Source organism: Podarcis pityusensis (assembly GCF_964106645.2).
Source record: "Podarcis pityusensis genome assembly, chromosome: 17".
In the NCBI taxonomy this organism is placed as follows: Eukaryota; Metazoa; Chordata; class Lepidosauria; order Squamata; family Lacertidae; genus Podarcis; species Podarcis pityusensis.
Genome location: NC_138042.1, coordinates 3,047,192 through 3,074,666, shown reverse-complemented (window position 1 = coordinate 3,074,666; position 27,475 = coordinate 3,047,192). Strand labels below are relative to the sequence as shown.

General features: G+C 47.3%; 3 protein-coding genes and 1 long non-coding RNA gene across 5 annotated transcripts in view; 1 reads left to right on the top strand and 3 right to left on the bottom strand.

Moving 5' to 3' along the window:
• Positions 1-134: 134 nt before the first annotated feature.
• NUDT16 (nudix hydrolase 16) lies at positions 135-4,250 on the bottom strand. 2 transcript variants are annotated; one of them, XM_080987590.1, is made up of 3 exons: positions 4,048-4,250; positions 2,004-2,292; positions 135-1,443 (listed from the first exon to the last, which is right to left on the bottom strand). In XM_080987590.1, the coding sequence occupies exons 1-3, from the start codon at positions 4,186-4,188 to the stop codon at positions 1,373-1,375; spliced, it is 501 nt and encodes a 166-aa protein (XP_080843716.1). In that variant the 5' UTR covers positions 4,189-4,250; the 3' UTR covers positions 135-1,372. The 2 variants fall into 2 exon arrangements, with proteins under 2 accessions (XP_080843716.1, XP_080843715.1); XM_080987589.1 differs by having other exon boundaries at positions 2,020-2,292; positions 4,048-4,243.
• A 2,426-nt stretch (positions 4,251-6,676) lies between these two features.
• Positions 6,677-16,174, bottom strand: NAA10 (N-alpha-acetyltransferase 10, NatA catalytic subunit). The gene is made up of 8 exons (XM_080987351.1): positions 16,009-16,174; positions 15,334-15,432; positions 13,940-13,998; positions 11,471-11,516; positions 10,764-10,879; positions 10,180-10,224; positions 8,532-8,616; positions 6,677-7,039 (listed from the first exon to the last, which is right to left on the bottom strand). Exons 1-8 carry the CDS (start codon positions 16,027-16,029, stop codon positions 6,788-6,790), a joined length of 723 nt encoding a protein of 240 aa, XP_080843477.1. The 5' UTR covers positions 16,030-16,174; the 3' UTR covers positions 6,677-6,787.
• Positions 16,175-16,252: 78 nt separating this feature from the next.
• Positions 16,253-23,432, top strand: LOC308466538. The gene is made up of 2 exons (XR_013980872.1): positions 16,253-16,446; positions 21,441-23,432. It is a non-coding gene; the product is annotated as an uncharacterized lncRNA (long non-coding RNA).
• Positions 23,293-27,475, bottom strand: part of RENBP (renin binding protein) — an 11,780-nt gene continuing 7,597 nt past the window's right edge. Inside the window, exons 9-10 of the mRNA XM_080987329.1 lie at positions 27,155-27,242; positions 23,293-24,061 (exon numbers count right to left, since the gene is read on the bottom strand). Coding sequence (XP_080843455.1) covers positions 23,973-24,061; positions 27,155-27,242 — 177 coding nt within the window. The 3' untranslated portion in view covers positions 23,293-23,972. The remainder of the gene's footprint in view (positions 24,062-27,154; positions 27,243-27,475) is intronic.

The window sequence follows — 27,475 nt, the reverse complement described above, 5'->3', positions numbered from 1 at the left end:
AGAAATTTCACCACCACGCCTCCTCTCCCCCCATCTTCTTGCTGGCCATATACTGTACTCAACACTAATGTCTCATAACAAATGTAGCTGATCTGTAGAAAAGACTGTACAGCCTGAAAAAAGAGACAAGGCACTTTTGTAAACCAAGAAAATCTTTAATAAAAAATATTTTTTAAAAAAAAGAAAACTTGTAAGCCCCTTCTCATCAGTACAAGATTTACAAACTTGTTTCTAAAAACAAGTGATAGCAGAGACCTTCCAGAGGCTGAGTTCTGTCCCACTGCCATATGGATGCATGGATATTATTATGGGATACATACAGCACTTATCTCTATGTGCTCTTCCATTCCTTTTCCACTCCACTCCCAGTCCTCAACAAGGTATTCTGAATTCTGTAACCAGAGATTTAACAAAAAGTAAATCACACTGGTGCCATGAAGTGTGCATAATTTGTTCCAAGCAGAGAAGTTTGTGTTTCCAAGGCCCATATACAGCAAAACCAATTATGCAACTATTTATTTGCTGATGAACTGAATGATGGCAGCTTCCTAGTCTTTAATTGACAATTCTTACACCCATGTCAGCACATCATCAAAATTGGAAAAAGAGAAACCAGTGGGAGGGAGACACATAATGACTGTCTCTAGTGGCCATTTACCACTTCCATATGAGCTAATAAAAAATATTATAGGAGTCAAGAGCCACAAAATGTCTTAAGCCATTCTTCAAGCACTAGTAAAAGATTAGAAAGGCAGACTCCAGCTGTGAAATGATAAAGTAATAATACACCAATAGGGGTGTGCAATGGGCTTTTGTGGGGAGGGAAACCCCGACTTCCATGATATACAAATACTGGAACTCAGAGACAGAAGGTTTGAAATTACAGATGGAAAAATAGAAACCACAGATGAGTCAGTGTGTTATTTGTAGTGCCATTCTCCAAGTGCAAGAAACCATGTGTGTGTGTCTTATATATCTACACACATAGAAGATCAGATGGTTCACTCTCTTAACCCTTGCCTACCATCTTCAATATTTTAAACAGGCATCTGGATGCTTAAATCCTTTTCAGGGCTAGATTCACCAGAACTGAGCCATTCACCTTGGGTAGGGGGAGGGAAAGGTCCATTGCCACTCTCTTCCCACATTCTTGGATTTCTCTGCTACATCCGCTCCATTCAAGAGTCCAAAGTTCATGGGGGAATTCAGTTACAGAACCGTCAGAGGCTGGAACGTGGCAGCCACAACCAATGACACTCAAGGTCTCTTCTGAGTCATGGTAACTGCCTTCTGAAGTTGCTCTCTTGGCACGAGCTGAAGAGTATCCAGGGCGTGAATCAGCTGCTCCCGGGAATTGCCAATGAAAGTGTTGCTAAGGAAAGCTGGGAGCCCCCCAACGCCATCGCTCAGGGTATAGAGGGGGACACGGATGAGCCCCATCACCTGAAGCCACAGAGGAAGGAAATCAGGTCAAAAATGCCCTTCTGAACCCTTCCCTCCTCTCCTTCTCTTCTCCCCCCCCCCCCCATGAAGCAACCAGGAGTATGTGAGTTCAGCAAGAGGACAGAATATCATATTTGGGCACACAATTTAGCTCCCTGAAGATTTCAACTTCCTTTAAATAACAACATCAGTTTCTAGCCCCCGTGGCTTCCGAATATTTTGGGGCAAAACCTGGTCAAATCTCAGGAACCAAAGAAGGTGCTGAGTGATCAGAGATGAGGCTTCAGCTCCCTGCAAAGCTCTTTCTTCCACTCCATGACTATTAAGGCCAGAATAAATTATGCAAAACTGGGGGAAATAGATGAGAAAATTGTTCAAATTAAGAAAATCTGCATAATTCTTCTTAATTCACGTAATTCAGGCAAGCTGCAGAATTCAGCTGATTCTGGGGGGAAACTGGCATTATCTTGGCCCAGAAGTTCATAATACGTAATGCAGGATACATACACCAGCCCAGTGTGTGGCAGTCCCCAAACCAGACAAGACCAGCCACACCCTACCCTGTATTTCCCACACCTCTAAGCCGTGTTCTTTGGCCTGCGTGGCCCTGTCTTCTAGGGTCCGGAGCTCCTCCAGGGTAAGCTGCTTGGCGTAGAAGTGCGTCACCACTCGCCGTGGCCCCTCGGGCACATGGGAGCTCAAGTAGTGGTCCTCAGCCACGTGCAGGGAGGCAGCGCCAGGGCCCAACTCTTCATGCAGCTCCCTATTCAGACCCTCCTCCAGAGACACGTCCTGCGGGTCCACAAATCCACCGGGAAACCCCAGGCGCCCATCGAACCGCATCTGCATCTGCAAAGGGAACAGACAAAGCAGGGCTTTGGGTCTCTTAAAGCAGCAACACCGGATATGACTTTGGATTTATGAAATGGTGGGTTGGATTTGGGATCCTGCCCTTATTATTTAATTACTGCATTTATAGCTCATCTTTCCTCCAAGGAGCTCAAGTTTGCATACATCATCCTCCACACCCTCATTTTATCATTACAACAACCCTGTGAGGTAGGTTGTCTGGAACTGCCCTAAGATAGCTCTAAAACATACCCAGTTTCATCTGCCATTCAGTAACACTTAACCTTCACTTTTTTCAATTTCTGGGTCTCCTGTTCATCATCACCTGCAAATTTCTCCAGTACAGTTTCGCCTTTTGCAGAAGGCTTTCAACATCCCTGCTCACCGAAATTGTTGGAACTGGTCTTCTTCTGCCCTCTTATTTACTGGTGTGCTCCAGCGAAGGCCATTTGTTACAAAGGTGAATCAACTAACTCCACACTCTTTGCCTTTCTCCTCCATTCCCAGTACATGGAACAGGTGCCTATTCCTGCATTGCAGGGGGTTGGACTAGATGATCCTCAGGGTCCCTATGATTCTATGTCTTGCCCCCCTTTTGGCAAGGTTGCTTGCCCTTCCCTTTGACACAGAAGTGCTCTCGAAGGGCTGCTTTATGTCCTTGTTAGAAAAGGCTGAGAAAGGAAATTATTGGCAACTGTTAGTTTTTCCTGCTGATCTCACTTGGATCCCTAATGCAGCCCACAGGTTTACAGAGTTCAAGCACAACCTGGTTTCTTGTCACCAGACAATAACCATCGTTTTGTTGATGGCTCATCTGTCCTAAGATAACAGCCCACCTCCCCACCCACTTCAAACTCATCAAAATCAATCCCAGTGTTTATACCAGGAGTTCTGAGACAGCACTGTTTAATTTCTAAAATACATGCCTCAAAATCACACCTTCTGGCACATAACTTTTGCCCCCTAAAGCTTACCAGTAATTATCACTAAGTTGCTAAACTTGGGGGGGGGGAGGGGAGCTATCAAAAAGAAGGCTAGGCTAGGCTAGTCATTTCCCCAGCCAGGTCACTATTCTTAGTGGTGTGGTTTTTTTAACAGATGAGCATTCAGTCCTGTGGGACCATCAGGCCTGGAAGCAAAGGTCCAGGGCCCCAGCTCAGCTCAAGAAGCAGGCGGGCCCTCAAAAGCAACACGACTGGCTTACCACAGGTTTAAGTTAAATAATACACGCTGCCTTCTAAGAAGCAGGGACGGAAGACCGTTAAGTCCGGAATCTAAAATTATCTAAGTGCAGCAGTGATTCAATCACACCTGCCTCAAACTGCAGCCTCAATAAATATTGCTTGCAGCCATAAGCCATTGTAAACCAGAACTATGGACACGCTAAAGTCTAACAAATCTGTCGTGGCACAATAAACGCGTTAGTCTTCAAGCCTCTTCGTCGCTTCCTGCTGCAACAGATTTACAACGCTGTTCCTCTGAAAAATAGGCCTGTCACCCGCAGGAAGCATTCACGATTTAATTTCTATCCCGCCCTCCCTTCCAAAGCAGCCCGTGAACGAAAGGCAACATCCAGGAACACTGAGGTTTCCGTTCAAGGCAAGCAGCCCTGACATTAAAAACGGGTCGCGGGGCTGCGGAGCTTTGAGCAAGCCAAGCGTGGTCTGCAAACGCCCATTTTTTTTAATTCGCGGGGGGCTTACTCTTCCTGCTAACCGGCAGATCTCCACCTGCCCCCCCCAGCTCATTTCTCACCAGCGCTGCGAAACGCAGCGGGAACTTCCCGAAGAGGCGTCCGGGGCAAGGCGCGTACAGGAGGGCATGGCAAGCGTGCTGCCAGTCGGGCGGCGCCAGCTGCAGCGCTTCGGCCCTGCTCAGAGCCCGGGACTCGCCCATCGCCCTAAGCTAGAGCCCCTCGGCTTCCGATTCCCACCAGCTGCGCCACCGCCGCGCCGGAGAGGAAACCGAAGAATACAGATCAGAGGCACCGCGCCTCCAATCGGCGCGCACCGAACTTTCCTTGCGGCCAATCAGAGGCTCCGGAGGAGGAAACCGTGGAGGCGCGCGGCGTCTCCCCATTCATGCAGTCGGGCGGCGGTGGCCGCGCTCCTGCGAAACCTTGCGAGGCGACGCAGGAGCCCGTCGCCTTTCCTCTCCTCCTTAGGCCGAACCCCTCTGGTCTGCGCCCCCGCCTCATTGCTTTAAATGCGCAAAGCAAAAGTGCACGCTCAGGATCGCTTAAGGGTCGAGGCCGAACTCACGCCAAGAAGCACTTTGTTGCGGCAGACCGAGGCCTGCGCCCTCCAAGCTCCCCTAGGAACCCCAGCAGTGTGGCTGGTAGATTGCGAGGTGACCCGCCAGAAAGCGGCCTGGGTGGCCTACTTAGAGAACCAGCCCTCTGCCTGGAGAAGTCCTCTGTTTGAAGGGTTATCCAGTCCCAAGCCTGAGGCGAGGGGGGTTAGTGGTTTGTTTTCGTTGTGTTTTTAGTTTTTTAATCTTGCGTTTTTATGTTGTGCACCACCTTTAGATATACGGATGAAGGGTGGTATACAAATTTAATAAATAATATTGCAACATCTTGTATTTCTATTTAAATTATAGTACTGATTTTTAAAAATTTGCATCTATATAGTAGCTGATACGAATTTTATGTAAATCTGTCTTATGCCCCTTTATTTGGTGATGTGCCAATAGCTGCTGTATCTGGACTGCTGCCTGCCCTCCAGGGCACCCTGTAGTTAAGAGTGGCTGGGGAAACCCAGCCAGATGGGCAGGATATACAGTGGTACCTCGGGTTACATACGCTGCTAACCCAGAAATAGTACCTTGGGTTAAGAACTTTACCTCAGGATGAGTACAGAAATCGCGTGGTGGCAGCGCAGCGGCAGGCCCCATTAGCTAAAGTGGTGCTTCAGGTTAAGAACAGTTTCATGTTAAGAACGGACCTCCGGAACGAATTAAGTTCTTAACCCGAGGTACCACTGTAAATAATAAATTATTTTATTATTACTAAGGCTGCCATTTTCTAACTTGAGCTCGTTGGCCCCTTATAAGGGAGTTCTCAATGAGATCAGAAGTGATGGTTGAGCTTCCCTGGAGGACTGCTTGCCTAACACTACATTCTTCAGGGATTTAAGGTACTGGTTGTGACCCATTCTCCAGGTCAGGACACATTCTCCATTCACACAGAGCAATGGCATGGTCCAGTGGTCCTGGGCAGGATCCCGCATGGATTGAGCATGTGCCTAGAGCATCTCCCAAGATCCTCTGCAACATACAGAGGTTGCTGAGCAGTGGACAAGTCCACATGGAGAGGGGCTCCCTGAAGCTGCTGTTTGGAAACCAGGGCTTCAAAATCAGAACAGTTGCACATTCTGCAGAATTAAATGGCACTTAGCCTACATTCAAACCACTACAGACTGTAAATGAGGGTCATACTTTCAAGTACTTCCCTCCATAATTCCCTGTGTACTGTGCAAAAACTTAGCACATTAGAAAAAGATTGCCTCTCCATGATGGCTACAAGGTCTGGTTGGCTAATGGAGGAACCAAGACTGTTGGCCTATACAGAAGTCCTCCCAATTAGTTTAGGTGGATTTGGGGAGGGGGTGTCCTCTCCCTCTAATATGAGGCTGTACCTGGATTCAAACTCCAGATACAAGGAAAGTCTTCCCTTGAAGCCCCTATGCTCCGAGCATCTTTGAGTGGGCTTTCAAGTTGGGGGGAGCTACAAATGCCCTATGAAACATGTCACTGCTCACTGGAAGCCCTCCCTCCCCTGGCAGGCAAAAGGTAAATTGATAACTTTCGCCTTCCTTCCCCCTGCTTCCCAATCTTGTCCCTTTTAGCCACTAGAGGTTCATGTTACTAGTAGATACCTCTCACTCGCTTTGCTGCATGTTCTGGCCAGTTGGGGTGCTTTGTCCAGTCTTTTCCTCTATGGGTCCTTGAACCCAGAAGGGCACTGTGTGCACTCTCTGCAGGCCTTCTGCCAAAGGGGCTGTGTGGGGTTGGTGTTGCATCGTCCCCCCCCCCGAAGTGTACCACGACTGCACCACGCCAAATGAGGGAAGATGTCAGACACTGACATTGCTAACCCAGAAGTGGCATAGCAATAACCAACAGATAAAAAGTGTTACCCTAAAATGTGATTCACCACCTTTCTCCCACTTCCACTGGAAATTGAAAGGTTGGTGTCTCTCAGAAAAGAGGGGGCAAACCTAGAGTAAATTGTGCAGAACCACGTAAGTAACTGAAATACAGAGGAAAGGAGATGGGCTGAATATCTAGGCTAAACGCAGAGGAGCTGTGGGCCTCCTCCATGCTCCCGCTCTATGCAAGCTTCACTGAAGGGACACACAAGCCATACCAGCACACGCACCCCTCTGGTTCCATAAACTTTTATTTCCAAATCCCATGTAGGGACCTTACACCTGCAAGCAAAGACACAGATCCTTCAAGGGCTGGACAGTGAGTGGCCTGGCAAAAACCCTTGCTAGGAGGCAGAGTCAGAGGCCTCTGAGCTGTCCTTGACATCTGTGCTCTCTGTGGCCTCGCTGACCTCGCTGACGTCTTTGCTGTCACCGCTGTCTTCAGCCCCAGGCCCGCTGCCCACCACGGTCCCAGGGCATTTCTCATCCCGGCAGCATTCGCCAACGTGGTTGACCTTGTGGTCCCCACTCTTGTTCTCAATGGAGCCCAGGACAGAGTGCTTGCTCTTCTCTTTCAGGTCCACCTGCCTCCGCAGCTGTGAGGGAACAGGGGCTCGTTTTAGCTGGAATGTGTGTGTGTTGGGAAGATAAGCAGTTTTCATCCACAAAACCCTTGGCTGAATTACAAAGGTCTTGCGCATTCTTTCCAGGAGACAGCCCAGTCATGTCAGACACCGCCCCACCTTCCAAAAAAAGGAGCCTCAAAATCTGCAAAGCAGCTATGGGAGGAAATGTTTTCGATGTTGCTTGCCGCTGTTCACATTTCTAACATCCTGCCAAGCACATCCAGAAAACTACCGTGAGACCCTCGTCAACCCAAGTAGCATGAAACCCCATCAGCTCAACATGCGAGTATGTATGTATACGATAATGATACTGACCTCCTCCACCCTTTCCGCTTGGCTACATGAGCACCCCAGCACAGGGGAGAGGGAGGCACACAGCCTCCAAAGAACTTGAAAGATACAAACAATAACCTGGCAAAATGGAGGGGAACTGCAAGCAGAGATTAGCTTTGCTGCAGTTTTCCACTTGTCTGTCTCAGTATGTCTGGTTGAGAACTCTTGCGTAGGTGTACATCAGCAGAGGAGGAACACACAGCGTCCCAAAATAGGTGTGGGCACACTTACTTTTTTTTAAAGGAATTAAACAAGTGCGTGGGACCAAGAGCTGTGTTGCTCATCACAAAAACATATAAGCATCATCTTACCACACAATAATAACTGACAGCAGGCCCCTCAGCAATGGAATATGCCAACAGATTCAAAGCAAATGCTCCATTTTTCTAGATGCTAAATATGGTGAACAGTCTAAAAAAACACATCTGTGCAACAGAAATGAAAAAGGAAGACCAGTGAAATTAATTAGTAAAAGATGTGCACGAAAATGGCCTCAATGGAGGAAGGGGAAAGACATGCCAGGTACGTCCCTTCATCCAAATGTCAAAATATGAGCATCTTGGATCAGCCAAACACAGCTGATTCACAGGATACCTGCATTCAAACCCGTCTGATGTTATCATGTTGTATGTGTATTGGGTGATTTTCCCTCACTCCCTACCCATCTCAAAAATAAAGAGCAGGGGGGAATTAAACTCTAGAGAGAAGTGCTTGATAACATTAAGGGGCCGATAGGCAAAACAAAGTTACAGGGCATCAGACAGGGGAGGAGGAGCCTTGCCACCCTATTCCCTATTCTCCCTCTTCTTAACAGCCTAGGTTTTGCTTTACTCGCCATCTCACCCTCAGCTTTACAGGATGAGAAGGTATGAAGAAAGGCTGCCGGAGGTTCCAACTCCCTCTTGTAGGCTGCTTTGTCTGTCTCCAGGTAGTTTGGAATTCAGCCATCAAGCACCTTGCTTACGTGGGTCACTTTTGATGCAATGGGTGTACAGCTAGGAGACAGGCTGGGTCCCAACGTCCACACCAGTGGAAGAATCTGAACTGCCTTTTAAGGGCAGTTAGCGGAGATGGAGTATCAAAGACTCGCACACTCCAGCGCTGAGGGCACCAGCAGGGTCGTGCTCACCTCCTCCGCCATCTGTGTCAAGTCGCGCTTCATGGCGTACGCATCTTCCCCATCGGCGTAGTATTTGGGCTCCACTTCACTGATCCTAGTGGGAAGAGCAAGCATGCTGGCCTCACTGGAAAAACCACCACAGTCAAGTCCCAGAAGCCTGCCCCAAGCACGCTCACAGTTGGTCTTAATGCAGAAGAGGCAGGTGTGCAAGCTGGGAAGTCCCAGTTCAAATCTCCTCAGCCATGAATTCACTAGGCAGCTGGAGGCAGGGCACTAGTCTCTCAGCCTCAGACCCCCGACCTGTAATATAAGGATAACAATACTGGCCTACCTCACAGGGCTGTTGCAAATATTATCAAGAGAGTGCACATGAAGTGCTTTGAACACTTAAAAAAATAAAAAGTACTATATAGATTGGGCTCCCTCTATCCCACGGCTGGCCACTGGCTGGAGATGAATGGCAGATGAATCTAAGAATGCATCTCCTGTCCTCAGAATAAATGCTTAGGTAATAAGACTTTGAGAAGATTTGCAGGTTAGAATGGGGATGAAAAACCTTCATGGGATCATAAAAACACGCCCACCAGCCTTCAAAGATCCATGTATTTTCTAACCTGCTTTTCCTATCTAGCACTGGGATTTCCCCGGTGCCTTGGAAATTTGTTCAATTTCCCTAAAGGAGATTCAACTATTTTAATCATATGTGTTTTTAAACATCGTTCAACCCCATTTCCAGCAACCGAAGCTGTGCATTCAGGTTTACGCGGAGGAGGAGTTGCATCTCGGAGGCAGAGCACATGTTGCATGTAACTTGCATCTCCAGGAAGGGCTGGGAAGCCTCCTGGCTGGAACCCTGGGAAGCCACAGCCACACGGCGGAAACCAAGCAGGTGCAACTTGGGGCTCAGTGCCAAATGCACCCGAAAGGCCCTTCTCTACCTGGGGTCTCTCTCCAGGCTATACCTCTTTCCTGGTCACACCCACTGTCCCCAGACTGTACTCCCTCTCTGGCTCTGCTTCACACTTGCCGTGAGCATTTTGGCCTGGCTGGGGTGCGTCCTTGAACTCTGACAACACCCCTCGGTTGCCTGCTTGGAGCAGGAGGAGGGAGGTGAATGTGTGCAGAAACTAGCCTATGGTGCAAAGGTAACGTTTACATTTGTTGCTCCACCCACTTTGCCTCTGGCCCCTCTTATCATAGGCATGTGGCCCTTGGATGGATGTCCAGAAGAAAATGCAGGCTATTGACTGAAAAAGGTTGACGTGGACAGACCTGAGATAGATGAACTATGGTCTGACTCTCCATGGCTTTCCTTTGCTCCTTCCACAAACACAGCTAAAGCTGAGAGGAGCAAACCTTGCGTTTCCCTCCTCTAGTTAACAGCAAGCTGAACCTTTGGGGAACACAAGTCATCTCTGGTTGTCACTGGAGCCTTCAGGTTACTTGCTGGGTCCAACATTCACACACCTGCCAGCGGAAGAGCTTCACAGAGCTCAGAAGAGAGCCTTGGCCACACCAGTCGGTGAGGCAAGCTCTGCTGAGACAGAATGACTTGCTCAAAGCTGCCCAGTGACCTCCGCCAACCACACAGGGGTCCAAACTGCCTTCTCACTCTGACCAAACATCCACTATGACCACTTGCCCGCTTGGTACTCACTGGAAATTGAGAGTGTTGGAGTAGAGGTGCAGCGCTGCTCGGTTACTGCAAAGCAAGAGAAGAAAAGTAGTTTTGGTAAACCAAGACAGCAGAGAACACGCGGCTAGACCTGGGACTGCAAGAAGGTCAATGAACCCTGCACGTCCCTCCCTCCCTCACCCTCAAGCAGGACAGCGTAACTGTGAACTGCATCTGCCTCTGGGGTAGAGCCTGGGAAGGGATTCTGCGGAGAGCAATTTCACGTGGGCTCAAGAGAAGGCAGGAGTGGGGCTTGGCAGGAAGCCAGTGCTTCCTCTCTAGGAATAAGGAATCCAAGGCGAGGAAGGACAAAACCACTGGGTGCTGCTTCTGACACGGGCAGCAAGAGGAAGCAGCACTGGCTTGACAACCACACATCTGTTCCACAGGAGGACAGGTGCTTCCTCTGCGCATAACCATCAAGTGTTTGGAACAGTGGTGGTGGTAGGCATGTGGCAACCCTGCCCTTAGCCTCACGCCCACAGTAACCATTGCGTAACAAGAAGAGCACATTATTTGGAAGCCGACATAAGTGGAGATGAACAGGGAGCAGGAGAGAGACTCACCTCTTGCGTACGTGCAGGGAGACATACTTGGCGTTGAAGTTCTCAATCATGGCCCGTGAAGCCTGGTCCATCAGCTTTTGGGCCAGGCCAAGGCGTCGGTGGGAACGCTTGACCGCCTAGGGAAGGACAAAAAGCCATCAGAAGGAAGAGGCATTCCATAAACTTTTCTAGCTTAAGACACTCCTCTCACACACACACAAAGCCACTTTCTGAACTTACAAGTTCTGGGATGCCCCACACTAATGTTATGCCAAAAATCTGTTTGGTGCAGTGGTACAAATTCCAGTGATGGACACAAGTGTCTGTAGATCACAGTGAACTGACAGCAAAGGAAGTTTTAACAAAATGGCAACCCACTTCCTCACATGGCCACTATTTTGTCCGGCAAGGGGGGCACAACTGGCTCTTCTGGGCATTGACCTGAACGGAAGGAACCAAATAATTCTGTCCTCCAGCTTCTGCTTCCAGAATTACTGCTCAGGCTCTCACAAAACAATCCCTAGGCACTCAGGAGTTCTCACAACCCTCCTGCCCCTTGTATTTCATCATCCATACAGCTTGAGTGCCGGGGGGGGGGTCCCTAACAAAAAGCTGAGTCCTGCTGAGAGGAGACACAGCCAGCCTTCCAAGCCACTGCTCTCTACTTGCTACATCTCAATTGTCAAACATGCCCAGGGGGCTGTAACAATAGAAACTGAAAGTATTACCAAAGATGTGATATGGCCATGGGGAACATCATCAGGGTCTTCTTCCCTGGAGAAATAAGAAACTGAGTGTGTCAGTTCAGCTCCAATCTTGCACACCCCACAAATGTAACAAGCTAAGCATCAAGACCAACACTACTGCAACACTATTTTCTCCACAATGCTGGTCTCTTTATCACACAAACCAAACACCTGGAATTTAGTACCCTTCCTTCCTTCCCTTTTCAATTTTTACTAAAACAATAACAACACACACCTCAGAATACAGGAAAGGAACCTGGCAGAAATATGCAGAACTCCTGCTCTCTTAGAAAATAAATGGCAGAAGCAGAAATATAGCTAAAGTGGAATGCAGAACTTCACGCTGGAGCTTTTGTTTTTCCCAGATTTCTTGCCAGAGTTTTCACAAGAGCACTTCCACCATTTCAGCCATTTCCTCAGCAAATCAACTGTGTGTCACCTTCGACTACCAATACAGCTAGAAAGCAGCTTCCTTTGGTCTACTTACTGCACAAAGAATATAGTTTTGTGTCCTGCTATCAGGCAATTAAGTGCTTTCTTGCAGCTTCTTCTAGGCCTGATACCAAACATTTTTTAGAGTGGTGGCACTGTAAGTACAAGTATTTCCAATAATATTTATGGCTATTTGACAAATTTGAAAATTAAGAATGCCAAGCCTTCACCAGTCAGCCTAGCTCAGACTGCCTTATTACAGTGGCCCAGCTTGGTTGGGCATCTACCAAGGCCCACAAGCCACCACTGATGACTGGCGTCCAGACAGCCCCCACCAGACTCCCCCCTCGGTGGAGCCATGTGCACATCCTCCAAAGGTACACATGGCTACAGGAAGCTTAGAATAAGGGAGGCAGAGGACAGAAGCAAAGCCTGAAGTCATTGCCATGGCCATGCTGTACACCAACTAGTTAGCCAAGGGAGGCACGAGGTTGCAGTGCGAACAGGAGAAGCCACTTGGCCTGCTTGCAGCTCACCAAACCAGTTGTTCCAGGCAGGCACCAGACAGAAGAAGCTCTGCAGCAGCTCCCTGGCAGTGCCCAGACCAGCCATCTTGCCCAGAGCTGGAAGGGAGCCGGGAGCCTGGGCTAGCCTGCCTACTCCCAGCACACTCAGAAGCCCACTGGGAAGGAAGGAAGGAAGGAAGGAGCCAGCTGAATGGAATTAGGGAGCATGAGGGGGTTTCCCTTGGGATGCCCACCCCACCACCTCTGCCCCGTGCGAGTTAAAGGTTCTTCCCCAAGAGTCACCACAGTCAGGGAGCCACACCAGAAAACTTAAGAGGGCAAGAGACGGCTTATTTCTTATTGAGCAATTGCAAAGGGTACTTTTCTAGCTAAGTACTTGACTCATCATTATATTCACTCCAATCAGGCTTGCTTTGCAGAAATAATAGTTGATAATATCAATCTGCACAATATGTATCTGCATAAGTTCAAAGTAACTGAGCCAGTTATTAAATCATTTAAAATTAATGTCTGAATCAGAACTAAACAGTATGAGAGAGAAAAAACACTACTAATAGTTTAGGTTTAGTTCAGCATTAGGTTTAGGTCTCAGTTTCAAAATAAAATTATACCACGCACTTCAGGGAAACTTTAGCAAAAGTAGCTACTCCTGTCCAAACATCAAGAGCAGAAATATGCAAAAAGCTGAGCTACCTGCTTGCTGGTCCTATCAAATATCCTACATCAGTCTTAAATTTAAAAAGATACTGTAAAATCCATTTGAATCTGTTTTAGCTAACATGATATTTTACAATGCTGTGTAGCTGGACACTATTTCCTAAGATAAACTTAAAATAACTTTTATGTTTCCCTAGTAGCTGCAATAGAAGCCACACGTCCAATGCCTGCATGCATTCATGCATTCAAAGCATTGATATCTATCCAATCTGACCTCAGCGCAGCTGCTTGCCACAGGACCTCAGCCCGGCCTCAGAGAGACAAAAGATGTACAGTGGTATATAACACTCTACGAAAGATGCTGAGTCTTCTGCTGCTGTGCTACTGCACAAGTCATCTGGCTCGTGGCAGCAGTAGACTTTGCTCTTTTGCTGAAGAACTACAATGCAAGCCAGGTACCTCGCACCACAATGTGGCAGCAACAAAAAAATGCTGCTGTGCATCAGCCAGCCAGATGGTGGAGGTATCAGTCGCTATCCTGGAGCCAAGGTATCTTCACCTGGGGAATCTTCAAGGTATCCGCAAGAGTGGAATTTAGGGTGCTTCACTGCCCACCCTCATGCCACTGAATTCCCTCTTCCCCTAACTGCTGGGACTAGTCAGCAAAGGGGAAGAAGTGAGAGTCTGCACCAACAGCATTTAGGCATATACCCCTTAAAATATGTATTTTGCTAGCCTATGCTGGAGCCTCCTGTGAAGCTGCAGTGCAAGAGATACAGTGCAAATATACAGACAGAGGCATACCAAAGCCGTGCAAATAAATGATTCTACTCACATTTTAGCCAGCACGTAGCCCACAATCTTACCGTTCTCATCCTCAGCAATGTAGGAGAGCTGGGAGAGAGAAAGGAGGCAGTTAGAGCGACATAGTGGGCTCTCTTGGGGAAGAAGCAGCACAGCCACCCACAGGCATGGCAGAAGGCAGCAGTGCCCTGAGAGGAAACGTGGCTCTTGTCCAAGGAGGATCAAAGAGCAGCCTGTTCCACAGACAGAGCCAAAGGAGAGACAGATTATCCCATCCATCTAGCCACCACAAAGCTTGAGCCCATCCCTAAATACCACTTAGCATTTATAGATCAGTGTTTTGGGTGATCAAAGCACTTCAAATATATTATTTAATTGGTTGGGGAGGGCATAGAATTTTATCTTCTTCTTTACAACAACCCTGTCAGACAAGTCAGCATTTTTATAATCCCATATGGGAGCAAGTGTGGATGTTGAGACAGAAAGTTGCCGCTTTAACAGGCTGAAATGTTGAGAATATGTATGTCAGTCCCCAAAGCGGCAGGCACTGGGCTTAGTCATTTCATCACTACCTCCATGTTGTCCTCCTCCTTGCCACCTGTAACAGGCATCTGCTGGAGAAGGAAAGTGGCAGGTGGCAGGATGGAAATACAGTTGACTCGCAATTTATGCACATTTAATTTGCATGAATTCAGCTTTAAAAAATTTAAAGGGAGTGGGTGTTGAATGTTGACAATCCCACCAACTATTGCACTCACCTTGGGATAGTGTTCGGAGGTGGAGGGAGTGTGTGTTTGGTCTATGCACAATTTCATCTTTATGTGCTATCCCCAGAAAGTAACTGCCACCTAAGCTAAGAGTTGACTTTATGTGGGAAGAGAACAGCCAAGAACAACCACTGCAGCCCCAGGGACACCGTCTGGGGAGCAACCTGGGCAGGCCACCCGGTGTGTTAATGGCGGGCTTGAAGTACAGACCTCCCTACCTGCAATGCCATGCCAGAGTAACAAGTGTTGATTAGCTCACTCAGCCACAGGCCCAGGTCCATTAGAAAACCACCAAGGATCCTGAGGAGCCAACAAAATCTCAAATGTTGCTAATTAAAGCTGGGAGAGGCTAGTAAAACTTGTCCTGTCACTTATGAGGCATCATGGCTGTCTCCCAGAAGCTAGAGGCCTAGCTCCCAGACGAAGGCTGTGGGAGGGCAGCAGGAGATCCAGGAGATCTTGGGTCAGAAGGAGTTTTTCAGAGGGGTCACCTTAGCACCACAACTGCCAATACAAAGGGGCGGGAGAGAGAGGGTGGCAGGTGGAGAGAGGGGTGGTGGTAAAGGGAGTAGCCGATTTGCAGTCAAGGTCTCTTTGAAGGATTGAGGTTGCCCATTATTCTACAAAACCTTCAAGTCACAAGTATGTGGACAGTTACCTGGGGCCAGGAGAGTCCATGATAGAAGTAATATTTCATTTGATAGTTCTCTGGCAAGCAAAGGAGGTTGCAGTGTTGCATGTTCATCAGGTCCTCGGGCTGGTGGAGAAAAAGGAAGAAAAACTAAAACAGAGCAGAGAGAGATGCAGCCACTTCACAGCTCCTCCTCTCCCCAGTAGGACTGACATTTGCTGTGTGTAATATTCAGAGACACTGTATCTTGAAATAAGAGATACGAATCTGGAAAACTAACAAAGTAGGACATGACAGCTATTCTCTCCAGTACCTCATGCTCAGCAGCACCTGGCTGTTCACCTACTGGAAACAAGTCTGCCTGATTTAATAAGGCCTGTCTTGCCAAATCAGTCTGACCCGCAAACCTGACTACCAGCAGCCATTTCCAGCAGCCCCCCCAGGTGCCCAGCAGGGCGCTGCTCCTGCCCCGGGAGGCTCCGCCCGACCCTCGCGGCGGCGAGGGCGCTTTTGCCTGGACAAAGCAGCTCACGCAAAGCCCCGGGGATCCTTGAGCGGTCATTCCTGCGTGGAAAGGGGCTGGACACGACGGGATCCCTTCCCACGCATTCTAGGAAAGGCCTTGAGCCTCAGGCCCCGAAGCCCAAGCGCCGCGCCGCCCCCGCCCCCCCCCCCCCCGCCGGGCGACCCCGGGGCTCGAACCCTCGCATTCCGGATGTTCATGGCGGCGGCGGCGGCGGCGGCGACGCTCTTCCCTCAGCCCCCGACGCGGCCGGAGCCCCCGATCCCTCTAGAGCCGGAGCACAGGCTGGTCCCCGAGCGGCGCCGGAAAGCACGCGTCCATCTCCGCCCCGAGAAGAGGGGAAGCCGCTTAGCCAATCGCCGCGCACAGCTTTGCACCGCGGTCCCGCCCAAGCCCTCCTCGGCACCCAATCAGACTGCGCCTAGAAAGTAGTCACGCCGACCAATTACGATGCCGCTTCCTCCATCTTGCTTTGCTCATGCGCGGAATCCTGCTTGTTTCGGTTCTTCCGCCCGCGACCAGTTAAGGGAGACGCGACACTAATCCCCGCCCCTCGAGGGCTTACGATCTGGCGGGGCGACGCCTTCCCGCTCGGAAGAACCCTAATTGATGGCCCGGTAAGTCAATCGTTTATCACGACGGAGTTGAGTGACACGTCGCGGGACCAATAAGCAACTAAGAGAAGGGAGGAACGGTTGAAGTTTAAACAAACTCAGGCTTCAGGGGGCTCGCTCTAAACTTTATAACCCGGTGAAAAAAAATATTAAAAAATGATGGTAGTGTTTCGTAGAGGGAGGAGATAGTACTGTAGTGGAATAATAATACTAATACTACTAATAATAGTTATTTATACCCCGCCCATCTGGCTGGGTTTCCCCGGCCACTCTGGGCGGCTTCCAACAAAACACTAAAATGCAACAACCTATTAAACATTAAAAGCTTCCCTAAACAGAGATTAAATGAGATTAATTCCCTGGGGGGAAACACGCTGGCTTGTAGTCCGCATTTCACCTGCCTAGCCAGGAATTCTCGGTTCCAGCGACGCCTCTGCCTTTGGCAAACCCCCCTCAGCCTCCCCTGCAATAGGGCGGCGGCAGTGGACGGGACTCAAGGCGGCTGGCAGATAAAACTGGTTGTGGTTTAGTCGTGTCCGCCTCTTCGTGACCCCCTGGACCAGAGCACGCCAGGCACTCCTGTCTTCCACTGCCTCCCGCAGTTTGGTCAGACTCATGCTGGTAGCTTCGAGAACACTGTCCCACCATCTCGTCCTCTGTCATCCCCTTCTCCTTGTGCCCTCCATCTCCCCCAACATCAGAGTCTTTTCCAGGGAGCCTTCTCTTCTCATGAGGTGGCCAAAGTATTGGAGCCTCAGCTTCAGGATCTGTCCTTCCAGTGAGCACTCAGGGCTGATTTCCTTCAGAATGGAGAGGTTTGATCTTCTTGCAGTCCATGGGACTCTCAAGAGTCTCCTCCAGCACCAGAATTCAAAAGGATCAATTCTTCGGCGATCAGCCTTCTTTATGGTCCAGCTCTCGCTGACGGGGACTCAAGGCAGCTTGAAGATAAAATAGGAACAGCTAAAAACAGCAGCATCAGCAGCCCGCTCTTAAACAGGTGCAGAAAACACTTGCATAGGAAGGCCCATGGTTGCTTGGAGGTGGTGGAGCTCCGAGGAGCCTGCCCAAATAGCCGGGATATGTTTTGTGCTGGTCCTTCAGCCTGTGCCTTTTTAAGAACAGTTCAGGCTCCAGTAACTAGGATACTATGCTGAGCTCCACATACCATAAGCATCTTCACCTGCAGGCTTCTGCCTACCAGGTGTCTGTTGCGAGTTGTTCTAGGCTGTTTTTATGCTTTGGCATCACTGTGAGGATGGTGTTTTTTATCTTCTCCTGTCCAGTTGGCAGCCCTTCTCAGCCTTTAATTCATATAAGAGGATACAGATGCAGCTAGATCTGAGGCGGTTCAAAGTAGATCTTGTTATGCATATATTTTGTATGTGTGGGGGTGTTTATTATAGAAAAAAATGGAGTTGGCTTTTACAGCCCAACTCTACATCAAAGGATTCAGCGTCTCCTAAGACAGTTAATTGTGAGGGGGGAAATGAGTGGAGGCAGGAACCCGTAGAAGGAAAGCAAGGAAGAACTTTATTTTTTCTATCAGAAAAGAGTCCCCACCCACCCCCGCTTTGCAAGCAGGTGAGGACCCAGAAAAAAGTGTTTAAGAACTTTTAAAGGCTTTAGAAATTGCACAACCCCATAGTCAAAGACCACCCAAAAGCATCACACAAGTGTCATAGAAAGAGGTGGTCTGCAACAGAAATATGAGAGTGTAGCTTGTGTCCTGTGTGTCAAGATACCTGATACTTTTTGCTGATTATCTCTCCTGGCTAGCCTGGGCCATTCCTTTGAAATGGTAAATACCTACTGATACACAGAAGATGCTCTTTTGCCAGATCTGCTTTGCCCCTAACAAATATTTACCAGACCTGTTTTTAGAGGGGGTAGCCCCTCTCTATTCACAGGATATGAAGGATTTGCAAGTGTAATAACTATTGGGAAAGGTTTTCCAAGATGAGCCCAAGCGGCTTTGGGATTGCTCTGTGTACTAAAATTAAGTGTAATTTTCTCAGGGAATATCTCCTAAATTTTGAAGGGTGAAGGATTGGTATTTGGTGGAGTGTGTCCGCTATATGTGTGCACCCTAAAAAAATATATAGCAATATCATACTACAGTATATTATTATTATTATTGTCATGTATGTGTATTGTGGTTGGAAACTAGTATAGTGCAAAACAAATTAAAATAAAGTTTGAGTAGGTGATCAGGACTTTTTTTTAATGGCTTCCAATATGACTGTTCCAAGAAAACCAACACATTCTGCACTTTCAGTACAGTGGTACCTCAGGTTACATACGCTTCAGGTTACAGACTCCGCTAACCCAGAAATAGTGCTTCAGGTTAAGAACTTTGCTTCAGGATGAGAACAGAAATCGTGCTCCGGCGGTGCGGCAGCAGCAGGAGGCCCCATTAGCTAAAGTGGTGCTTCAGGTTAAGAACAGTTTCAGGTTAAGAACTGACCTCCGGAACGAATTAAGTACTTAACCCGAGGTACCACTGTACTTTTATTTTTTAAGTTAGCACTGAGATTTTGAGAGTAATGATTGGGGTGATTGGCACAGAGATTGGCATCAAGGGGGGATTTTGTCACACACCCCTCAGGGATGACACCCGGGGTGGCCTGCCCCCTACACCCCTGTCTGGATTGCTTCTGGGCCCAGTTTAAAATGCTGGTTTTAGCCCTTGAAGCCTGAGATGGACTGCTTTCCCGAGAGGATCCTATATATCAAAGTACCAAGTTCAAAGCAGGCGCTTCAGCCAGCAAAACAACCTTAAGTGCCACCAGAAAGTATGTGAGAATGGCTTTGCAAGAAAGGTGCCAGGTGACGCCACCCAAGGAGAGAGGTCCAGAGGTTCTCTGAGGATGATTTTGGAGGGGATGAAATCCTTGTCCAGTGCAGCAGATGGCAGCCTTAGAGCTTAGGCTCTGCTAGGCTATGCAGAAGTACAGGCACACACTGTTTTGTACCATAAACTGAGCTCAGTGAGAGTGTGCGGTGACTGTAGATGAGGTTTCCCTTTGTCATGATGGGACTACCTGAATTTACCCATTATTTGCTGGATAGCAAATGATTGTTTATCTGGGAATCAAAGTGGATGGTCTCCATCGGGGATCATTGCCGTGCTCATCTGACCTGCTCTGCATGCAAGGAAAACATCTGCAAACTGTCATTCCTCCAAAATCCAAGCACAGCTGAAACAAATTTCCTCTTCAGTGCAGTTCAAGAGGTATGTGTACAGAAATCTTGCAAAACAGTTCATCTCTTGGATGTCCCTGTCCTTATTTTTTCAGGAGGGGGTGGTTGGACCCTGTAGCTTCATTTCATTGCTTGTGCAATAATGTTATTTGGGGAATCAACCAGTTTATGGTAGAACAACAATTGTGAATTTGCTTTTTGAAAAATTGGTTTTTATTAGAGAGAGTTCTCAAATAGCATAGTGGCCAAGAGTTTCTAAGCTATGCGTTAAGGCTCCCCATTCAGATATTGCTTCTTCCATGTGCTTACTTAAGAAAACAATTCTCTCCCCACATTAGCAATACCAGAATAATAACACAGGTCTATGTATTCTATTTTATGAAAATTGCAAGAAAATGCATGTGACATACTTGAGAAACACTCTATAGACATACAGTCGTACCTCCGCGTATGTATCCCTCCGGTTACGTAAACTTCGGGATACGTAAGCGGCAAACCCGGAAGTATATTTCCGGGTTTTTGCCGCATGTGCAGTAACAGTAGACTACTTCTGTGCATGCACAGAAGCGCTCTACCGCCGTGCATGTGTGAACAGAAGCGGTCTTTCTGGTTGTGAAAACCTCGTACCTGGCCAGACCTCCAGAACAGATCCCATCCGCAACCAGAGGTACCACTGTACTTGGAAAGCATTGTTTTGCCAAATAGGAGCAAACTCAGCGCCAGCTAGACTTTATATATGCAGAATCAGCCTAGAATCCTATGCACACCAAGACTTTCTTCCAAAAAAATGCATGGGACTTGGCTGGAACTGGCCTGAGTACAGTGCAGTCTGTTACCAATAACCAGTGCTTTTTTTTTCTTAAAAAAATGTTTAGGGGTGCTCTCATTTTCCTACTCATATTGAAATACTGCCCCTCAATGAGGCCAAACTTAGATTCACAAAATGTTTAGGGGTATGCATATCCCTGCTTCCCCCCAGAAAAAAAGCACCGCCCATAACAAAACTTGATATATTGACCATCACATTTCTCTTAATCCTGACAGTGGCTTTTAGACTCATACAGTAAATGAGATAATATATAGATTTAGACAAAATAACTTTAAAAATGTACACACATTCAAACGGATCATGACGGAGTGAACAACTACATATATGGATAAAAGTGCCTGCATTAAAAAAATGTGTTGTCTGCAGATTCTTCTTTCCAAAAAAAGAGGCAGTGGGCTGGGAGACTCAAGCAGGGCCAGGATGATAAATCGGCATGTCATACTCCTGGGACTAAGATCGGAAGTTGCTCAATAGGACTGCTGACTTTATCACATGCTGCAGGTTCCAATGAGCCTTGTCAATTCCCAAAGTGGTGCAAACAAGCTTCACTTTGCTTTTAAGCTTCAGCCCTCTGATCTGAGATGGACTACAGTCTAGCTCCTCTCAGGCCACTTAGCAGCCTGAGCTTTACTTTGGGAAAGCCGCCAGTTCTTCCTGCCCCACAGAACACCCCAAAGCACAAGATTACAGCAAGCCTTGCAGGATCACAGCCTAGATGTATGGAGCAGAACAAACTCACCACAGGGAAAGCCTCAGTCACTGCAGACCATCATGCCAGGGTGGGCTGGGGAGAAAAGTGGCAGCTGAGGGGAATTTACTGGCAGAGCAGCCACGTGGTCCCACTCTCCCTTCTTTCCAGGCATCCATTGTGCAACCAGGTCCAGAAGCCATACCTGCCAGTTGTCGCCCACTGAATGTTTCTCTCTCTCTCCGCCTCCCCCTTTGCTCCCCACCTGACACCCAGCCTTACACAGGCCACCAGGGAGGTCACCATTGTTTGTCTGCCAGCGATGCTCCCTGATCCCTTGGAGAGTTGCCAACCTACTTGTTCAAGAAAGGGTCCTTAACCCTCTGCAAGCTTTGTGACAAGGAGTTATGCAACAGGTAATGGCCTCCCTTGTGTGGGGATGAAGCTACAAGGGACAGGACAACTGGGACTAGCCACATGAGCCTCGCTGGGCTGAGCAGGGGTCACCTCATGAACACCATCTTTTACTCTCAAAACTCAATCCATTCTGAATGCTCTTTAAGAAGAGAGAGATGTATAACTGTGCCTCATGTTGCCATGGTTGGCTGGGAAGGATTCTTTCTCCACATCCTGGGCTCCACCCTGTTTCCAGCTGGCCTCAGCATGAGACTCTACAGTGGTGGGCAAGGATCTAGCTCAGGCCAGTCTAACTTTTCATACCAAGTGGCCCACAACAGTACTTTTGACACAGAACCTGTGGGCTGCGCACCAACCTGTCATGTGTGGGGAAGCGAGGCCAAAACTTGACACCCCGCCCAGCCTTCCCAAAGCTGGTTAAGTGAGCCGGGATTTGGGGAGGAGTTGCAAGCCTCTGGCAGTGTCCTAGAGCCCTCCCGACTCCTTCCTAAAGCTGGCAAGGTGCTAACTAGGCTTCAGGAAGGATGCAGGAGGACTCGAGGACTCAAGGACCCTGTCAAAGCTCTCACACCTCCTTCCCAAAGCCCAGCACCTTGCTTACCAGGCTTTGGGAAGGCAGAGAGAGAGGTGTCAAATGTTGTGGAGGGCTGCCAAAAGTCCTCAACAGCCACATGCAGTCCTTGGGCCATGCTTTGGACTTCCCTGATCTAGCTGCTCCTAGGACTCCAGGATAGTCACTCTCTGCCCAGTAAGGTACTTAGGCCTACCAGGGATCACTGCTGCTGCTGTGTTAGCAGGGTGGAGAATGGGCCACCTTCGCTGGGTTGGTCCATCAGGCAAAGTAGTAAGGGGGTGCCATTGCATCATGGCCCCAAAGGGATGGTTGGTACACACCAGAGCCTATTGGCTGCTGCTGCTGCACTCCTCAGCGACACTCTCACAGGTGGACCTGCGGGCCCTCCCAGACATAAAGATAAAGGACCCCTGGACAGTTAAGTCCAACCAAAGGCGACTATGGGGTGCGGCACTCATCTTGCTTTAGGCCGAGGGAACCGGCGCTTGTTCACAGATACCTTTCTGTGTCATGTGACCAGCACACAGAAACACAGTTTACCTTCCCGCCGCAGCAGTACCTATTTATCTACTTGTACTGGCATGCTTTCGAACTGCCAGTTTGGCAGAAGCTGGGACAGAGTCCTCCCAGACATACCTAAGTGGGAGGACATGATCCTGGAATTTAAACCTGGGAGGCTCCTGCATGTGAAACCTGAGCTATTCCACCTGGCCAAGGCCCCTTCTGCACTGGGAGAATATAGAATGTGGCATGCTCCCCCGCCACTGCACCCATCCAAGTAGCCCCTGCGACTCCCTGAAGAGGATTGCTCTCTCTGTCTCTTTAGAATTTCTTCTGAGTCTAGGCTGTAGGTTGGGCTTCACATGACAGAATACCCCATTAAAAACAAATAAATCACTTCACACAGAAAACGGGCATGTCAGGGAGAAGGCTAGGCTAGAACATGTCACTCCAACATGCTTAGGTTATATGTCGAGAGGCAATTTTTGTGAGGCCCCCCCTCAGTCAGATATGGTATATAGCCCAGTCACTTCAGTGAAACTAGGCCTCTGGCAGACCCTCAAGCTCCATCCCCCAGTAGTGTCTCTCCCCATGAATAGGAAAAAAGCACAACAGGGTAGACCCAACACACTCCCGTTTTCCATTCAGTGTGTATCTTTTTTATTGTTTCTCAATTGCAGAGATTCATTTGGACCCTCAAAGAAGAAAAGGCAAGTGGTGAACATCAGGCAAGGAAATGGCAAAGGCTCCCTAACCAGGGAGAGAATGAAAGCATTTTTTTGAAAAAAAAAACAACCCCAAAGTTCTCCCACCATGAAAACAGTTAAGAGCCAAAATATTGCTCACATTCACAGTATACATTTAAAGCACTCTTATACTACTTTAACAGTCATGGAGAATCCTGGGAACTATGGTTTGTCAACAGTGCTAGGAATTAAAGGTTTGTTGGGTCATCACACAGAAACTACAGTTCCCAGGATTGTTTGGGGAAAACCTGACTATTAAAGTGGTATAAGAGTGCTTCATAATGTTTTAAAGGTATGGTCTGGATGTGACCAGCGGTTAACAGCCTATCTCCTCCTGTAAGAGAGCACAGCCTGGGACCGTAGCAAATTTGTTCACGGTGGAGTTCTGCAAAATCAAGGTTGGCCAGGAGTGTAAAATAGCCACTGGAACTGGGAGTGAGAAGTGGCTGAAAAGGGGTTCTTTAGTTTCTACCATGGTTGAAGAAGAATGTGGCTGGAATTAAGATTTATCCCAGGCAGAAAGTAGAGAACACCCATCCCTTCACTTAATACAAAAGTTAGTGGAGTGTTTCATCCCTGGCTGGTCAATTGAGTTTCCCTTATGAGCGATTCCAGAATTTCTTCACAGATATAGAGCGCACGGGGGACATGGAAACAGCCTGCAAAGATAGACATGGGGAGGAATGTAAGGGGGCAGGATAAAAATGCTTTAAATAAATGAAACAATACAGGGATCCTGTCTCCCAAACACCCTCTTTTACTGCATTTCCCTAACCACAGCTTGGTGTGGGGGCATTAAAGTATTGCAAGTCATGTGTCTTAAGCAAGTGAGCCAGCAAGGTTTAGTGGCAGAAGCAACCCAAACAGGAAGTAGATTTGGAACCATCAGGGGCAGCTCTTGGCTCATTTGAACAGCTGTGGAGAAACTTCATAAAAATGAGGGAAATGGTAAAAAAAAGGTTGAAAAGGAAGTCAAGCAGTCATTTGTCTAATCCAGGCTTCCTCAACCTTGGACCTCCAGATGTTTTGAGACTACAATTCCCAGCATCCCTGACCACTGGTCCTGCTAGCTAGGGATCGTGGGAGTTGTAGGCCAAAAACACCTGGAGGGCCAAGGCTGAGGAAGCCTGGTCTAATCTCTCCAGAATGCCTGCAGGTTACTAAAAAATCACAACAATGGAAGTTTAGCTAGCAGAATGCATATTACAGATCAGAAAAAATACCACCAAGGCTAAGAGGATTCCAGTGTGGCAAATCTTAAGATGCAAGCCTAACCCTATTGACCTGGGAGTAAGCACCACTGAACTCAATAGAAGCTATTTCTGCATAGACATGGTTAGGATTGCATAATTTGTGCATGAACAACACAAATAGTTTTCTGGGGGAAGCATACTTGCTTTGCTTCAAGAGGCTCCCCCATCTCATTGAGGTGTTTCCATTATTTTGTGGTATGTTATCCATTTCCCTTTGCCTGTCATCTCTTTTCTGTGAAAAACTTCTTGTGGTGAAATCCATACAGGTGTCTATTGGTGCAACTGAGGTTTGCATTTATTCCAAATTCTTAATATGGCACTTCGAATACAGTGATTTTTAAAATCTACATTAACTTTAACTTCATTATTCCACAGATATCCATGCCATCCAAACCTTAGGTCATGCCCTATTTCTAAAGTCCTCTCCCTTCTCCAGGTCAACCCCTCCTTCATCCACATTAGACAACAGGCTGCAAAATACATTTCTCTGACTCCTGCCTTGTCTGGGGGGGAGCATTCCAATCTGCCATAAGGCACCAGTTTTCATATGCATAATCCCTCAGTCTGTCCATGAATCCTTTATAAAAAGCTGATTTGTTATCATTTGGAGCATATATACCTAGATCCAAAATCATTTTTCCACAAATGTTAATTTCCACCCCAACAAATCTACCTTGTTCATCCAAAAGAATCAATTTTGGACAAAATTGGGAATGTATATATACAATATAACTCCATTTCTTTTCTTTGTTCCTGCAGAAATACATTCTTCCCCTAATTTCTTTTGAATCAAATATTTTGTGTCCTTTTTCCTAATAAGTGTTTCTTGTGAACATCTTAAATCTAATTTCACTATATTCAAGTGATAAAATACCTTTTTCCTCTTTTGTGAAGCATTTGCCCCATTTATATTCCATGTTAAAATTTTGTAATCCATAGTCAGTCAAGTTAATTTGTCACCTCTATACTTGATGCTCCCATTGCTGCATCTTAAGTCTCCTCCACTTGCACATCTTTAATATCAGATTTAAATCTCTCCACAAATTCTCTTGCTCTCTGTACTGTATTAAGTCAGAATCCTTCTGCTGCCTCCTATCTAAATTGGATTCTTTTCTGTTTAGGTTTATCTGTTAAGCTGTATTCTTTTCTTTTATGTAGTATCTTAGGTAGAATTTCTTTCAGCACAGTCAAATCTGTATCGTCTCTAGGTGTTTTTTATCCTAACAAATTGGACCAGGACATCTCTTGGAAGTTTATTTTTCCGTAGCGTGTTGATTCTATAAATTTTATCCAATTCTGCTTCCATATTTCTAGCCTCCTTTTCCAGAAATTCCACCAGTAGCTCCTTAACTTTATTCCTGATTACTCCAATGTATGACTACAGCAACAAGACTGCTCTATGCACAAAGATGAAAAGATATTCCTACCCACTATAAAAGAATGGCTGATGAAATTATTGAATCTGGCTGAGATGGCAAAGTTAACATATTTTAATTAGAGAGAAATAATTACATTTGTTAAGGATTGGAAATTTCTTACGGACTTTTTGCATGAAAGAGAAAATGAACTTGTCAGAATCTGAAGACTGAAAAAATACTGGTATAAAGATAGGATGGTCAGATTTTAAGGAATAAATATTATATGTAGCTGCAGGACAAAGAGACAGAAGTCCTCTTACTCTTTTCTGTAGTTCTGTAGTTTTTCCTTTCTTCCCCTTTTCTCTCCCTTTTTCGTTTTTCAGGTCTCTCCTTTCTGACTTAGTTCTTTTTTAGACTAAGTAGCTGTCTTAGTATATTATAAAAAGTATTTTGTAATGGGTATGCATTTTTGTAGTATCTATGAATAAATATCAATAAATAAGTTAATTAAAAAAGAGGCATTCCTTCCTTCCTGTGTGAGGGGTTGAGCCATGGGGCCTGCTATCTTCAGCTTTCATAAATAATCTAGATGTGTTATAAACAAATAGCACTTAAATCAAGAGCACGTTGGTTGCCTATGAAAACAGAGTAATAGTTGTAAAACCTGAAAAAGTTGCAGTCCTAATGGGGATATTGCAATTCTCCCTCAATGTCCTTGACAAGTTTTGCATGCTGATAGTGCTATAGAAGCATTAACACTTCAAACATGGCAGTAGTAGTTTCCCCCTCAAAGCCCTACGGATGCATAAGGGCAGACTGGTCATAGGGGAAGCATGTCATTTTACTCCAAAAGCAGCAGGTGATCCCAAGAGAGCATTTACTTGAGGCAAGTATATGCTGCTGTCTCTTTCTGCCCACACTGCTAATTCTAGGTAGCTGTGAGTGGGTGCTGGTTATCAGTAGCAGAGTGAACACACATTCTAGAGCCACTCTTGCTACACTGTGCTCTGCATTCTACCACTGAACTTCAGTACTGGAAAAAGGCCTTGCAGGTGTGCCTTGCTGACATTCTTGCTCAGATTAAATCTTATTACTGCCCCCCCCCAACCGTCACAATTAAGCCACCACACAGCCTCTTTACCTTTGAATGGCCCTCCTTTGATTGTGAGAGCCACCTTGCCCTCCTGGCTCAGATAGCCAAACCATTCACCTGCCTGTGGGTCACTGAACTAAGAGAAGAACAAGCAAAGATGGTGAAACAATATGTGTATCAGATTATAAAATGATCTACAGTGTGAGATGTGAGGTATGGAGGGGTTTTAGCTTCCTGGTGCTACTCCCATAGGTTAGGAAGCTGACGGTCACCATACTGACCAGTGGAAGCAGCTTTATGCTGCACCCAATCAGCACCCAGCTCTGCAAGGTCCCGGGCACTGCTTCTTTCCCAGCCCCCAGAGCCTGT

Excerpts from the sequence above, each read along its gene's own strand:
- NUDT16 (XM_080987589.1), bottom strand. The coding sequence starts at position 4,188 with ATGGGCGAGTCCCGGGCTCTGAGCAGGGCCGAAGCGCTGCAGCTGGCG. Across the intron at positions 2,293-4,047 it reads CGCTGCGTTTCGCAGCGCTG|ATGCAGATGCGGTTCGATGG; the intron begins GTGAGAAATGAG and ends TTCCCTTTGCAG. Across the intron at positions 1,444-2,019 it reads CCAAAGAACACGGCTTAGAG|GTGATGGGGCTCATCCGTGT; the intron begins GTGTGGGAAATA and ends CTGTGGCTTCAG.
- NAA10 (XM_080987351.1), bottom strand. The coding sequence starts at position 16,029 with ATGAACATCCGGAATGCGAGG. Across the intron at positions 15,433-16,008 it reads TGAACATCCGGAATGCGAGG|CCCGAGGACCTGATGAACAT; the intron begins GTTCGAGCCCCG and ends TTTCTCCACCAG. Across the intron at positions 11,517-13,939 it reads GGCTACGTGCTGGCTAAAAT|GGAAGAAGACCCTGATGATG; the intron begins GTGAGTAGAATC and ends TTATTTCTCCAG.